Consider the following 15,176-nt stretch of genomic DNA (forward strand, 5'->3'; position numbering starts at 1 on the left):
GTTACCTGACTGATTCCTAGCTTCTGCCTTGTCTAACCTTTTATGCAATAGATTAACATTTGCATTCAAGACATTCAGCATATCCACCCATTCCGGTGTCGGCGTTATGACATTCAAGCACTCCCCCTCCACATTAAGCGAGCCTTCCTCGTCAAACATGTCGACACACGCGTACCGACACACTTCACACACACAGGGAACCCCTTTCCTGAAGACAGTATCCCTGTCAAGGCCCTTTGGAGAGACAGAGAGAGAGTATGCCATCACACACCCCAGCGCAATGATCCTGGAGACCAACACAAAATGTTTTTCCCCAGCAGCGCTGTATAATATGTTATCCGCCAATTATGTGCCCCCCTCTCTTTTAAACACCCCTTCACCGTGTGTAAGCAGGGGAGAGTTCGGGGAGCTTCCTCTCAGTGGTGCTGTGGAGAGAAAATGGCGCTGGTGAGTGCTGAGGGAGAAGCCCCGCCCCCTCGGCGGCGGGCTTCTGTCCCGCTCAAACTTACAAAAATATGGCTGGGGCTCTTTTATATACACGTGCTGCACCACTTCTCTGGAATTCCCTACCTCTCCCCCTCAGACTCTCCACCTCTCTACAAAACTTCAAACGGGCTCTCAAGACCCACTTCATCACCAAACCCAGCCAAATCTCATCCTAACCCTCTGTTCTACACTCTCCGTGTACCCCATCTGTGTCACCCCTGTCTGTCTACCCCTCCCCTTTAGAATGTAAGCTCTCACGAGCAGGGCCCTCTTCCCTCATGTGATTATCCTTTCTTACTTTAATAATCTTCAACTGCATCAACTCCAGCAGTCTTCTGCCACCTAATACTTATTCCAGTGTCATCTGCTGATGTAACTATGTTTATTTACCCTGTACTTGTCCTATACTGTCATCAACTGTAAGTTGCTGTTTTCCTGTTTGATTATTCATGTACTTTGTAATTGGGCGCTGCGGAACCCTTGTGGCGCCATATAAATAAAGGATAATAATAATAATAATAATAATGTACAGTGCCCACCTGTACATGTATATTGTCTTTTGCCATAAGAGGTGTTTATATTGCTGCCCAGGGTGACAGTGACCGGAGTGTGTGAGGTGTATGGGAGCAATGACGCACAGCTGCAGTGCTGTGCGTTACCTCCGTGAAGCTGAAGGCTTCTGCCGCCTGACGACTTCTGTCTTCTGTTCTTCTAGCTCTGTGAGGAGAACGGCGGCGCGGCTTCGGGGGTGGACGCCCAGTAAGAACCTGCGTTCACCCCCTCTGGAGCTAATGGTGTCCAGTAGCCGAGGAAGCAGAGCCTATCTTAGACAAGAAGGTCTGCTCCTCTCTCCTCAGTCCCTCGATGCAGGGAGCCTGTTGCCAGCAGTGCTCCCTGTGAAAAAGTAGAAAAAGTAGAGAAAAAATCCAAACAAAAATGCTTTTAGGCAGAGAACTCAGGAGAGCTCTCTGCAGTGCACCCATCCTGCTCTGGGCACAGTGTAAAACTGAGGTCTGGAGGAGGGGCATAGAGGGAGGAGCCAGTGCACACCCAGAGTCCAAAGCTTTCTTAAAGTGCCCTATCTCCTGCGGAGCCCGTCTATTCCCCATGGTCCTTACGGAGTCCCAGCATCCTCAAGGACGTTAGAGAAATATTGGCTTGTGTGCACCCTCTTATAACTTTTACTATATTTATTGTTTTTTTCTGTGCTTTTCAGTCATGCAGCATTGTCTGCACCATTCTGACAGTGCTTTACTTACTACCAGGGCCATAACTAGGTGTGTGCGGAGTATGCTCTGCACATAGCGCTCCAGGGTAGGGGGCGCTGTTGGTAGCACTTGTCAATTGTCGGTTTTAATTACTTTCACTTGTAGCTTCCCCCCACTTTTTGAAGCCCAGCATCTCCTGACTGCCCCTGTCTCCTACCCCCCCCCCCCCCCCTCCCTCTCACTGTCACTAATACCTATACAGCATTCATGGACTTGACAGCTCTTTGTTGTTCAGACGCACTGTCCTTTTACATTTCGGGATGCTGATGTGCCCAGGATTCTAACTCGTTGGCTACGGCATTGCAGTTGGACACTCTATTCATTGAGTTATCCTCTGTTTGGAGTCTTAGAAACGCCTATCTATACTATAATCCTTTAGAGATCAGGTGGTGTGTTATGTTGTAGTCCACAGAGGGTTTATGTACAAATCCTGTTCTTGTGCTACATGTATAATATCAATCTGCTTCTTTACAGGTCAACAATGAGAACGTGGTGAAAGTTGGCCACAGACAAGTGGTTAACATGATCAGGCAAGGGGGCAACCATCTTGTTCTCAAGGTTGTGACAGTGACCAGGAGTCTGGACCCAGATGACACGGCCAGGAAGAAAGGTACAGTCCTGTTCCTCTCCGCCACTTATGACTGTATATGCCACGGTTTTGCCATCTTTATATATTGTTCATCTTTGAGTTCATATATTATTCTCAGATTCCGACTATTTATCATGTCTTTCCCAATTAATAAAGTGTTTCTTTTTTCCCTTGATATCGGTCTCTCCATTATTAGCATAATTTTCAATTAGAATATGCAAATCCTTCCTTCACTAATCTTTTTGCCTTTATTACGAGCACATTGTGTTACCTTTATGAAAACCCGGGATCAGGAAATGGGCGCTTATAATTCAGATTCTTTCGCTGTTTTTTTAGCCTAGTTGAGAAAATGTATAATAGTATAGTATTACGTGTTCAGTTTTGTATGGAGTATCCTCAAAATTACGAGTTGAGAAATTTCCAGGGAATAAAGCGTGCGCTTTGTATTAGCTGTAAATAACATTTTATAAATTAGTGTTGCGTGCGATTATTATCAGTCCACGGGCGGCATGCATCATTCATCCCACCACTTATCACAAGCATAGTGGCATTTAGTAACGCCGCTATACTTGAATAAAATCGCAAAGGACAGCTGTCCCGTTAAGCGTCATCCTTTGCAATGAAAGGATTTCCAGGTTTATGATCCGGGAGTGCTACCTACGCATGCGTCGGCTGATTCACATGCCGCAGGGGCTACAGGTTCCTGAGGCTGCGGGAGAGGGATTGTAAGATCCTTCTTCTGGGAGAATGCCTCCATAGGCATAAAATGGTTAATGCATCTGACGATGGCGTTAACCAGTGGGTCCAAACTCCGAAAAGCGACGGTTTTTGGAGTTCAGTACGTAAGGGTCAGTCTATCAGTACAACCAGGCAGATGCAACCCGTTTCCTGTTCACACCGTATGGACAGTCGGCGCTTGGAGATCACGCCACCACTGACGTCACCAACCCGGCAATATGCTGGGCTGGGGACAGAGGTGTGAAATGGGCTCAGGCAGGAAGCACCTGTGTACGGCTCCCCCTATAGCGGTCTGAAAGGAGTATGACTGAATTACAGTACTATATCTGCCTAGTGTGTATTGTGGCTGGCTGCGGCATCTATTTATTATTTATTAACAGTTTCTTATATAGCACAGCATATTCCGTTGCGCTTCACAATTGACATCTAGTGCTTGAATACCTGGCTGGTGGGCTGAGGTAAAATACATAAGCATTCAGCCTGTGCATTTATAAGGCGCTGCTGACATCACAGTGACACAAAATGGCTGCTTCGGATGCATCTAAGCAACAGGTGCACCTCAATTAACTGCGATCCTTGCTGCATCTCCCCCCCACAAACTACATCTGTATTATTTTGTTTTTCAAGTTCGTTCCCTAAGCTATTTTCTGTACAATTCACTATGGCAACCAGCAGAAACACGCAGTATGTTTCCCGTGCCAGAAAGGAATAAAGCAAGTAATCTAGCGGGAGCAATAGAGATATGACACAGCTAATGTGCCCAGTGTCCACCAGGGAAATCACTTCATGACCACAGCATGCGTAATGGCATTCTTATCCAATGCACAAGCATCTGGACTGTACCGCAGAGAGGCTCGCCGATCAGCACAGAGAATGTTCAGCTCCTGCAGCTCTCAGCCACCTTGTTTCCACATCTCCGTTCTGACTGACAGAACTTGTTATTAACGAGACATGAGAGTCTGTACGGAGCCTTCACAATGAATACACCTCATGCCACCTATTTGTATGCACTGCTGAAGGATATAACCAAGTGCTGGAAGAGGCACAGGCTTAACCCTACCTCCCCCAATATGTGGGATGTAAGATTTGGTACGGTGAGCACAAGAAGGGAACACAGGCTCACTAAACGGGTGTGGTCATATCGCACTGGGAACAGGACCACATGCACTGGAAGAGCTGTGCAGTCCCTATAGCTGGGTACACACTATACGATATACCGGACGGTGGTGTAATCTGTGATCGTATATGGTATACTCCCAAGTCCACCCAATGCGTTGTTTGTTTGATTAATTGTTTGGTCGCTTCATCCCATTGGATATACTGCACATCCAATGAGACGATTCCACAGCTAATGCGGTGTTGTTACATGCACCATGTAACGATGCATTGCGCAGTCATACAGCAGACTTTGCAGTGTGTACAGCAGTGCAATATATCGTTACATTGTATTGCCACGTCGCTAGGACGCACCGTCAGAAGGTCTATTCATGAAGCAGTGAAAAGTGTGGAGGAGTGAGCCAGTGGAGAAGTTGTCCATGCAAACCAATAAGCATTGATGTAACATTTATAATTTGCATAATATAAAATTATACAGAGCAGCTGATTGGTTGCCATGGGCAACTTCTCCACTGGCTCATTTATCTGCTCCTTTCACTGCTTCAAGAATAGATCACTTACTGTATGCCCTTATTTATCAATGAGTGATACATTTCACTGTGAGTGATAAATTGCACCAGCCAATCAGCTCCTATCTTCCATGTCACAGGCTGTGTTTGAAAAATGACAGTTAGGAGCGGATTGGCTGGTGCAATTTATCACTGCCAGTGAAATTTATCACTCATTGATAAATAAGGGCAATAGTGACATATCTCCCAACTGTCCTCGAATTAGGGACATCCGGACAGTCCACTCAAGTCGGGACTGTCCTGCCTAAATTGGCACAGTGGAAGCATGCCTTACCAGGGGCCCTGTCAAAGTAAATAGAGAGAAGAACTACCATAATCCAGCATTTTTAAAGTGACAATAACAGAACCATCTTATATCAGGACTAAAGTGATAGTATTCCAAACTTGCCCCTTAAATGGCCTGACTCAGTCCATGTTGGAGGGAATGCGGCCTGCCAGGTCACTAAATACCAGCCTTAGGCCACAGCAATAAACCAGGTTCTTAGTGAGAGGATATATGGTACTGTCATGACGAGGTCTCCAGTGTGTATAGGCAGCTACAATGGGTTTTTTTTTTTTGAAAATATATTTATTGGGTTTTCCAAGTATTACATTGACAACAAGCCCTTGTTAGAGGGCGAAAAAGGCATATAGGGTATCAAGTCCAAACCTCATAACAGTAAGTTTCATAGGTTATAAACATTTTCATACATTTTTGCTGGGTTATTTAGAACCATTCCACCCTGTTTCTTTACAATCATTTTCAATGCATACTTTATAATGTAAAGTGTTGAAAAAAGAAAGGGGGGGGGGGGGGGGGGGGGGCGGAGAGGGTTGGGTGGGGGGGGGGGGGGTAAGGTGATGGGACCGTCCTGCTTATGTATACAACAGCTTAGGGGATAGTGGTTACAATATATATGGTTCAAAGAACATCCATTTATTTGAGTAGGTACTCTGAGTTTTCTATGTGACCTCTGAAGCTACAATGGGTTATTCATAAATGTATAATGGAATAAAAGACAGCTCTTGTCACATAGAAAAAAGCAATGTTGGGGCCTATAGATAGCATAGGGTTGAGTAGGCCCAGAGATGAACCGTTATCTGCATAATATTCAAGTTGTTGTACTTTTCTTCCTCAGCATTTAGTAATAAATATGAGAGAACTCAACTAATGTGGTATTCACAGAAGTTAGGATACCTGGTGTGGATGAGATTATCCCTATATAAACACAATTTAGCTGAACAGGGGATGTGGATTTTAGTGGTGCTACATTGTGCTCAGTGACTGTGATTGGTAACACAATGGAACATTCGGTGTAAAAGAGGTGTGGCTTGTTGATGGGGTGTGGCTTAATGTGCCACTTGGGTTTACAGGTCGCAAATATGTACATTTGTTCCTGGAAATATTATGGACAAATGCTTCAACCACAATTAACATGTATTTTCTGCCTTGTGATTTATTTCTTCTTAATAAATGTAATTTGTTAATGCATTTGCATATCCTTCTTTCTAATGCAAAGCCCCTCCACCACCAAAGCGGGCTCCCACCACTGCACTGTCCTTGCGGTCCAAATCTATGACCTCCGAACTGGAAGAATTTGGTAAGGGTGTCACTGTATGAGCATGCCCAGTGCCGGGAAGGGGGGGGGTCTTGCCTTGACGAGTACCAGCATCTTAACGACTGGCTTGGGAATGATGCACGCCTATGCATGAGTTTCTGGTACTCTCTGTGCCTCGTGTTTGTGAAGTGCGTTTGCCGGCTGCGGGGAACGTGATGTAGAAGGTGCCCGTTTTGTGCTTTGTTTATCCGTTCTAAACTTTCCTAGTTTCTCGGTGGTCTAATTTTTCTCTCATCTTAAATTCCTGGGCCCTCTCAGCAGTGGATAAAGGTAAGAGATCAAGAATCGCTGGCGAATGGCGATACTACACACAGAAATGTGGCCAAACTATACACAATACAACATATAGCCAGATTTTGGGGGACATGTACTAAGCAGTGAAAAAAGTGTAGAAGTGGGCCAGTGGAAAATTGCCCTTGGTAACCAATCAGCTGCTCTGTTTGCTTATATAGTATGCAATTTATAAATGTTAAGTCAATGCTGATTGGTTACCATGGGCAACTTCTCCACTTTATCACTACTTAGTACCTCTCCCTCTTTATCTTAATTCCTTCTAATAGAATAATAGTAATAGAACCTAATTATTCATGACAAAGTGTAACCTAAGTGTAGACGCTTGGGGGTACGTTTACTAAAGTGAGTTTTTAGAAGTGGAGATGTTGCCTGTAGCAACCGGATTCTACTTATCATTAATATAGCATCTTCTAGACGATAATAGCTAAAATCTGACTGGTTGCTATTGGCAACATCTCCACTTTAGCAAGTATACCCCTTGGAATCTTACGTTAGACTGATCACAGGTAATACAATGGGTATTTGCTTGCTAAGATTAGAGCAGAGGTTTCCAAACGCGGTCCTCAAGGCACCCCAACAGTCCAGGATTTAGGTATATCCATGGTTCAGCACAGCTGGTTAAATCAAATTACCTTAGGTGCTAATTAAGTCACCTGTGGCCAAGCATGGATACATTTAAAACCTGGACCGTTGGGGTGCCTTGAGGACCGTGTTTGGGAACCTCTGGATTAGAGGTTTTTCTCCCAATAAAATGCTGATATATTACAATAAAACTATTAAAGTTTTTGAAAAGTAATTACGAGATGAAGATCAGGGTAAAAATGACATTAAGGGGATATAGTTCCAGTTGTACCGTGACTGATGGGTAGAGATCAGTGTAGAGGAAGAGATTACAGACTGGTTCCTCCATAGGCTTCATCATGTAGTCCCTGAACGCACCTCTACAGGCAGGTTTATAGCCTTCCCTGGGGTGATCTAACAGATTACCACCCCTCTACGCAGTTCTGCTTTACTATACTACCACAACCCTCTGCTCCTATAGCAAAGCTGGTCTGGGGTCATACAGCCCCACGGAGAACGCTCTTATTTCCGTCTGAGTGGACCAGTATGCAAACTGTGGGGGAGATGTACTAAGCAGTGAAAAGAGTGGAGAAGTTGCACATGGCAACCAAACAGCATTGAAATAACATTTATAATTTGCATGCTTCAAAATTATACAGAGCAGCTGATTGGTTGCCATGGGCAACTTCTCCACAGGCTCACTTCTCCACTCTTTTCACTGCTTAGTACATCACCCCCTGTGTCACTTAACCCCAAGTATCAAAATCCTGTTTACTTTTAGATTGTAACTCTGCAAGCAGCAAATGTGGGCGATTTTTTAATAACAACTAAGAGGTGCACAACCTGTGGGTCTGGACTAATAGAATATGGATCCAACACTTTTTTTTCTGGTGGGTAGGCTTGCATCTAGAAATTACGCATCCCACTTAACAATAGCTGACTGCAGTTGCAGATCTAATGTTGGTCTGTGCGTTACAAGTTCTTTGTTGCGCTGAAATTTAGTGTATTCATAATCAAAATTACAGTCCACTGTTTAGTAAGATATCAATGAAGTTCTTAAACCTGTAAAGGTTAAATTATTTTGTGAAATCACCTGAAACTGGTCATTTTTTATGTACGTTTTAAGGGACCCGTAAAAACTCGCGCCATTTTATTTTGTCATTTGTATGTGCTGGCTTCAATTTCCATATTTATATATATTCTTTCTTTCTACTTTCAAGCGTCTGTACGGAGAAAGAAGGGTAAGGGAAAATGTTACTTCTGTCCATCCCACAAAATAACAGTGTCCCTTAGGAGCAGCCAATTTATTGTACTTGTAAATGCGCATTGGCTAATATGCTGGATCTTTGTTACAGTCTCATCTCTTTTGTATCTTGTCCTCTCTACTACTTTGCGCTAATTACTTTCATATGTTTTTGCCAACATATTTAAGGCATCACATCATTTGTAGATGAAAAACTGGGAAATCCAATTCAATCCAAACCATCCTACCTCATAGGTCTCACATAAGGTGAACCAGTCATTGTAACCTAACTGAACTTGTCTTGTTAATTTAGGTTCATCGGGATTGTGTGTTTAAGTGTTTAGGTGGAAAAAGACAACTGTCCTTGGAAAACTGTCAGACTGGGGCGCCTTAAACATTTGTCACTGTGTTGTGGAAAAAGTAAGACTGCCAGCCTGTTGCCTCTATAACAGTATAATTAGGCACAAAGCATTAAGAGGGCTCCCAAAAAAACAAGACTAGATACATGCCCTAATATGCATGCTAGAGAGAGGGTAGGGGGGGGACTGACCGGGGACTGGCTGAAGAAGAGGAAACAACTTCCCGCTGGACTTTTAACAAACGTTCCTCATCCGTCCACCCCACATACCTGACTTCAAATTGGGTTATGCCAAACCTGACACCCCCACACCCAGAGTCTTGCTGGGCACTGCCACCTGGGACACGGCACCTATTTCCTACGTTGCCTGGCCCCGTCGGGCTGCAAGCTGCTGTTCCTACGTCTTTTTTTTCATTGTTACTGGCTCTGCAGCATATACACAGAAGAACATGGCAAGCGTTAGCACGGTCAGAAAGCCAACGTGTTCCTTCCTCCTCCTGTTTTGTAATTATACTTCATAACGAGAATGAGTGCTAGTAAGCAGAGGAGGCAGAATGTGGGAAACACAAGAATAGAGATGATGATATTTTATATAGATGTTATCGGGGTCATTAAACAAAGTAACTTCATCTTATCTACAGCTGTTCCCTCTGCACTGAGTTACGGTACCCGCCACCGCAACAAAGCCATTGTCACATAACTCTAATCTATCGATACGTCACATTAATGGATAGCCTTGCTGGAGATGACATTGTTCCCTTGGAAAGTATGGATACAAATCTCTTACAGATTTTAGCTCTGCTTGGTCAAGGTGATCGATCCCTGTGTCTTAGGAATGAGTTAGCACTACTATACTCTAGGGAATCATACGCTTACTCTGTAGATGGATGTACTGTACACCATAGGTTTACAGTACAACTGTATTGCAGGCTGGTGACTTTTCTGTCCCGAAAAGGAAAGTTAGGGGATTGTTGTATAAGAGTTCTACTCTGGAAAGTCAGAGGAGTGTATGTGAGTGCTACTCTGGAAAGTCGGAGGAGTGTATGCGAGTGCTACTCGGGAAAGTCGGAGGAGTGTATGCGAGTTCTGCTTGGGAAAGTCGGAGGAGTGTATGCGAGTTCTGCTCGGGAAAGTCGGAGGAGTGTATAGGAGTGCTATTCGGGGAAGTCGGAGGAGTGTATATGAGTGCTACTCGGGAAAGTCAGAGGAGTGTATATGAGTGCTACTCGGGAAAGTTTGAGGAGTGTATATGAGTGCCACTCGGGAAAGTCGGAGGAGTGTATGCGAGTGCTATGCGGAGAAGTCGGAGGATTGTATGCGAGTTCTGCTCGGGAAAGTCGGAGGATTGTATAGGAGTGCTATTCGGGGAAGTCGGAGGATTGTATAGGAGTGCTATTCGGGGAAGTCGGAGGATTGTATAGGAGTGCTATTCGGGGAAGTCGGAGGATTGTATAGGAGTGCTATTCGGGGAAGTCGGAGGATTGTATAGGAGTGCTATTCGGGGAAGACGGAGGATTGTATAGGTTCGGGGAAGTCTGAGGATTGTACAGGAGTGTTACTCGGGAATGTCAAAAGATTGTATAGGAGTGTTACTCGGGAATGTCAAAGGATTGTATAGGAGTGTTACATGGGGAAGTCAGGCGTCATTTTAGTCATACCCAGGTTTTGGTGACGATCAGAGGATCACACAATGGGCAAAACACATGTTTCTGGATATTGTGTATTTCTAGTTGTTTGTCCGACTCCGGTTGTTATCAGACCAGTGTTGCTGGCTATCCAACGTCACAGCATTGCCTTGGCGAATATTACAGATAAGGCCACACATTGGTGCTTATAAGAGAAAGTGCAGTACCCCGTATCTAGTCACATTTACAAATAAATAGCCTCACAAGGAACAGTGCCGAATAAACAATAAGACGGTATATTGTTATGCTATGATAAAGTCTATTTTCTGAGATAAAAAAACACTTTGTATAATTACTAGCAGAGGGCGAGGAGAAAACGCACTGAGATCACGAGGGCCTAATGCAGGACTTTCATTAGAGGAGTAAACACAGGACGGTACTGTAGAAAGGAAGTGGTCACCCGATAGGAACACGGCAGCTCTCTCACTCCCTGTGTACTCTTTGGAACCCAGAGTTCCAGCCACATAACGACACATAAGAGTGCCTGAACTCATTTGGTATTACTCATTGTCTATTATGTAATATTAAAGGTTGTGTATGTTTATTATTATCTATGGAGATATTTTGTGGCCCATTTTAGAGAATTGCATTTGTGTGTATTTTTTTATGTGGCTTTCATGGAGTTTTTCTTTATATATTTTGTGGATTATTATTAATAAACTCTTATAGTTTTATAAGCCAATTCTTTGCGGCTACTTTAAATTCTGTTATATAGTTTTTGTATTTTTCCTATTTAGAGCTTTTTTTTGTGCGGTGACGGGCAGTGTTCATTGCAGTAATGCATTTCTGTACTTCACAAAAGCAACCGTGTCATTTTTACTTATGTGCCATTGATTAGGAGGACAACATTGCCTTTAATGTGAAGTGGACCTGAGTATGTTACATCTTTCTGTATGAAAGGATAGGTGCTAAAATGTGTATGGTTTGGTAATATCTGTGTGCCTCTGCTAATTGGCATTAGCTCATTGGGAGCACAAGGTCTAACAGAAATCCTGGTTTCCCCCAGATGACACTGCCAAGGGGGTCCTATAGCTGCTGGCTTCAGGATGACAAAAGGTCGAAAGAAAAAAAAGAAAAGAAAGGAGAATAAAAGAATAACTTAAAAAAACTTGGCAAAGGTCAGGAGCACGCATTAGTAAAGCTGAGAAAAGCCCACGGTCAGGACAGGCAGGTATCGAGTGAGGTCAAGAAACCTAGCCAAGCTTAGGATCCAGATAATGACAAGGAAATGTTTTACCATTGTATTAACCTGTAACATAGGTAAGGGTTGTGTGAGACTGAGGGTTTTACATAACCAGGGAAAGTCCCTTGATTGACAACATGGGCAACACAGGCACAAACAAGAAATAATTAAAGACCCCCAAAAAAACACAGGAGAGAATTTGAAAACTGAGTGGCTGGTCTGCAACATCACTACCCAATGACAGAGAGAGCTTAGTTCAAAAAATATTGTGTACAGCCCCTTCCACCCCATGTCTGACCTCTGGGTACCTCCACGGCAATCGGAGAAGGAGACCCGGGGAAATATCTTGTAGGCAGAACAGGAGCGCGAACAGGAACTTTTATTAAAAGATTGATTGCTGGGACATACAAACCTAGAGAGTTGGGAGAGATGAATACACAACTCCTCAAGTTTTTAGAGTGATAAGAGCCCAGGTTCTAATACCAAGCTAGTATTATTTACTATAGGAAAGCTTGAGCTTTGCTATTGAATATTGGGTTCTAATTCAGACTTGTTTCATTGATATATCCTTTTTAAAAGCCAAATTGAATGTGTAAACTCCTTGTACCTCATTTAGAGGCCTTTGTGGTTACGGATTACAAACCCCCTGATTAGTGCCGGGATGTTAGATGGTGCATGCCTATGTTCAGTCCCCGGGAGACGCTGCTACAAGTTAGCCGAGGAGGATACATTCAGAAGAGATCCTCTGTGCACCAGTGTAAACTCCACATCAAAGTCCCATCTCCTATGGCATTAAATCCACGCCTATGATTACAGGAAACTGCAGTGTTTGGCTTAGCTCATTTGTGGGTATAAGTGCACCTTATGTACCCAGCAGGTGCCAAATATGTCCCATTATGAGTATAGATTGAAAGGTCTGCTCATGACCTATACAAATAGATGGTCTCTGATCATCCAGCAAGGAGTGACCCTATATGCATCCTGGCCACATCTGCAACACACTCACTCCACAAACGGACATCTAGTATTTGCAATTCTGCATAAAACACAGTAGGTTCAAGAAGGCGTCACCCAGTTCCTCCTATTGGGTGGTGTGGACGGTATACAGTCACTTTGTCCACACTGAGAATGTGTTAGGCTGAAAGTCTGTGTCTGATCTTGAATACGTCAACATTCTGATCGTCAAAAAAAAAAAAAATCGACCACACCCCTGTGGACCTCTGTTCCACCATTTTGCTTAGCAGCCCAGGTCAAAAATAATGCCTCATCTGCGCAAATTGAGGCATACAGCGTCACCACACAGGATTTTGTGCTGCGCAAATTACCTCTTGCATAGGATTCCGAGCTATGGAGTTGCTACATTTTAAATACACTTTTTTTTTTTCTTAAACAAAGACACAACACGTGACATTGTCAGATCCACGACTGTAAAATGTTGAGTAACCCCTTGCCAGGAAGTAAGACTTAGGTCAGATCACAGCTGAGTACAGTGAGAGCCCAACGTGTCCCCACACACCACCCCCTTATCATGGGCCATTTACAGCTTCTGCTTTACACACAAGCCGGCTTGACTTTACCCCCAATTTTTTTAATTTTGACCAGCCCCACGCTAAAACTGAAAGAAGACGAAACGCAGCCGCTGTCTACCTGATGCTTTGTCCTTGGCAGAATTAAGCTTTGCTTTATATTCTTTGCATTTTTTTTGGCTTTTTCTATCGCTCGCTAGGAGACCAAATCTTAAAAGGAGCCTTCTTCAGAGAGAAACAGATCAGACTCCAGACATGTTTTTTATTTCAGAGTAAATAGAAAGCAGACAGAAGCCACCCAATGCATCTCTACAGTGTATAGAGGTCAATCGTTCTACAAGTGTTACTTTAGATACCAGACAGCTATACACAAACCTTCATAGCTCTCAGAACATCCCTTGTGAATACGGCCACATTCTTCTCCTTGGAGGACAACAAACTAGACAACGCAGAATGGGCGCCCATGCGACACTGTTGGCATATACACATCTCAGTTATTGGACTGTGCACACCTTCCTGCATCATTTACTAATACAGTATATGCTTTCTGTGCTTTTCAGCCTTGTATTTATATAGAAAAAAAGAACAAATAGAGACTACATTAGTACTACAAGCATCGGAGTCTCTCAATGCAGTCCATTGGATTGCCACAAACCCAGCAGCAGTGTTTCTGTTATTCTCCTTTTTCCAATGAAGGTAGTCTCCTTTCTGAGAATCTACCGCGCTGTCGCCAAAAGTCAGAAAACAGGTCTTAAAGGGGCCTCTATACACTGTGAGGAAAGTGACAGATTTTATATATATATATATATATATATATATATATATATATGAGGCTGGCTTATCCTTTTCTATCTAGAAATAAAAACAACCTATATATTTGTATTGTATTGTGCTGTAGGCAATGTGACTAGCTTTGTGTCATATCCCATGAAAACAAGAGTTACCTTTGTATGCTCATGTAAAGACTTGGCTGAGAAGCACAGAAGACAGACAAACATGAATGCATTGTGTAAAAGTTGCAGTATGGCGCGCACATCCCAATTAATTAAACTCAGCAGAAGACAAACTCCTTTTACTATATTCAGCTAGCCAATGTACTGTAGATGGGTAATGCTGAGAGTGTGGGTGATCAGTAAGCCCGATATTCAGTATGATCCCCATGTCATTTTGGAGGAAGTCGCATTTTGAATTGAAACTTTAACCCTCCTTGTGCCGCTCTGGGAGGGGGAGGGGGAGGGGGGGGGGGGGGGGTGGTACAGCTTGTTGCTGGGAATGTTTGTGCTAAAGGTTTTCTCTCCGTTTTCTGTGTAGATGTTCAACTGTCAGATGTTGAGTGTTTGAAGAGGAGGATTGTAATTCGCGTTACACTAAGTAATCATCACGTGCATGTAGGCTTATTATCTAACCATGCATGCAGCTCTGACCCATGCAGGAGATTGCCGCTTGCACGCCTGGAGTATGCTGCACATGCAGAGCATTGTACTATCCATTTTTTTTCCTCTTATTGCATTTTTAAAAAACTTGACATTACGGGACTACTGCCGCCAACCCCCCCTCCCCTCGACCCCTTGTAACAAGGGTCCTTATGGAACATGCCCTCCTTATTTCATTACAGATAAAACAGAGGACTCTACTCCATTATCTAAGCCTTTAAGACCAGTGGACAACGTGCCAGTAGATTCCAGGGTGGCCACAATTAAGCAACGCCCGACCGGTAGATGCTTCACTCCTGCTACAGAAGCAAATGTGAGTAGGAGCGGTGTTCAGTACTGGAGACATTACCTGCTCCACACACACAATCAGGCTCCGCGCACACACAGACACACGAGAAGTGCATTGTGTAGGGCACAACCAGGAAACTACCCTCACACATAGTATATAAGGAATAGCACATCCTGGGGCAGATGTATTAACCTGGAGAAGGGATAAAGACGTAATAACGCACCAGCCAATCATTACGGA

The 15,176-nt window shown here is 43.7% G+C and overlaps 1 protein-coding gene across 11 annotated transcripts in view; it reads left to right on the forward strand.

Annotated features, from left to right (window-relative positions):
- Positions 1-15,176, forward strand: part of SHANK2 (SH3 and multiple ankyrin repeat domains 2) — a 998,986-nt gene that overhangs the window by 886,838 nt on the left and 96,972 nt on the right. For 5 of the 11 annotated variants that reach the window (XM_063944111.1, XM_063944110.1, XM_063944114.1 and 2 more), the window contains 3 exons: positions 2,229-2,364; positions 6,266-6,346; positions 14,830-14,960. In XM_063944111.1, the coding sequence (XP_063800181.1) occupies positions 2,229-2,364; positions 6,266-6,346; positions 14,830-14,960 (348 nt within the window). Of the gene's footprint in view, positions 1-2,228; positions 2,365-6,265; positions 6,347-6,622; positions 6,635-8,439; positions 8,461-14,829; positions 14,961-15,176 lie in introns of all 11 variants that reach the window. The other 6 variants (XM_063944118.1, XM_063944119.1, XM_063944115.1 and 3 more) reach the window with 4 other exon arrangements.

This window comes from Pseudophryne corroboree, chromosome 11 (assembly GCF_028390025.1).
Source record: "Pseudophryne corroboree isolate aPseCor3 chromosome 11, aPseCor3.hap2, whole genome shotgun sequence".
Taxonomy (NCBI): domain Eukaryota; kingdom Metazoa; phylum Chordata; class Amphibia; order Anura; family Myobatrachidae; genus Pseudophryne; species Pseudophryne corroboree.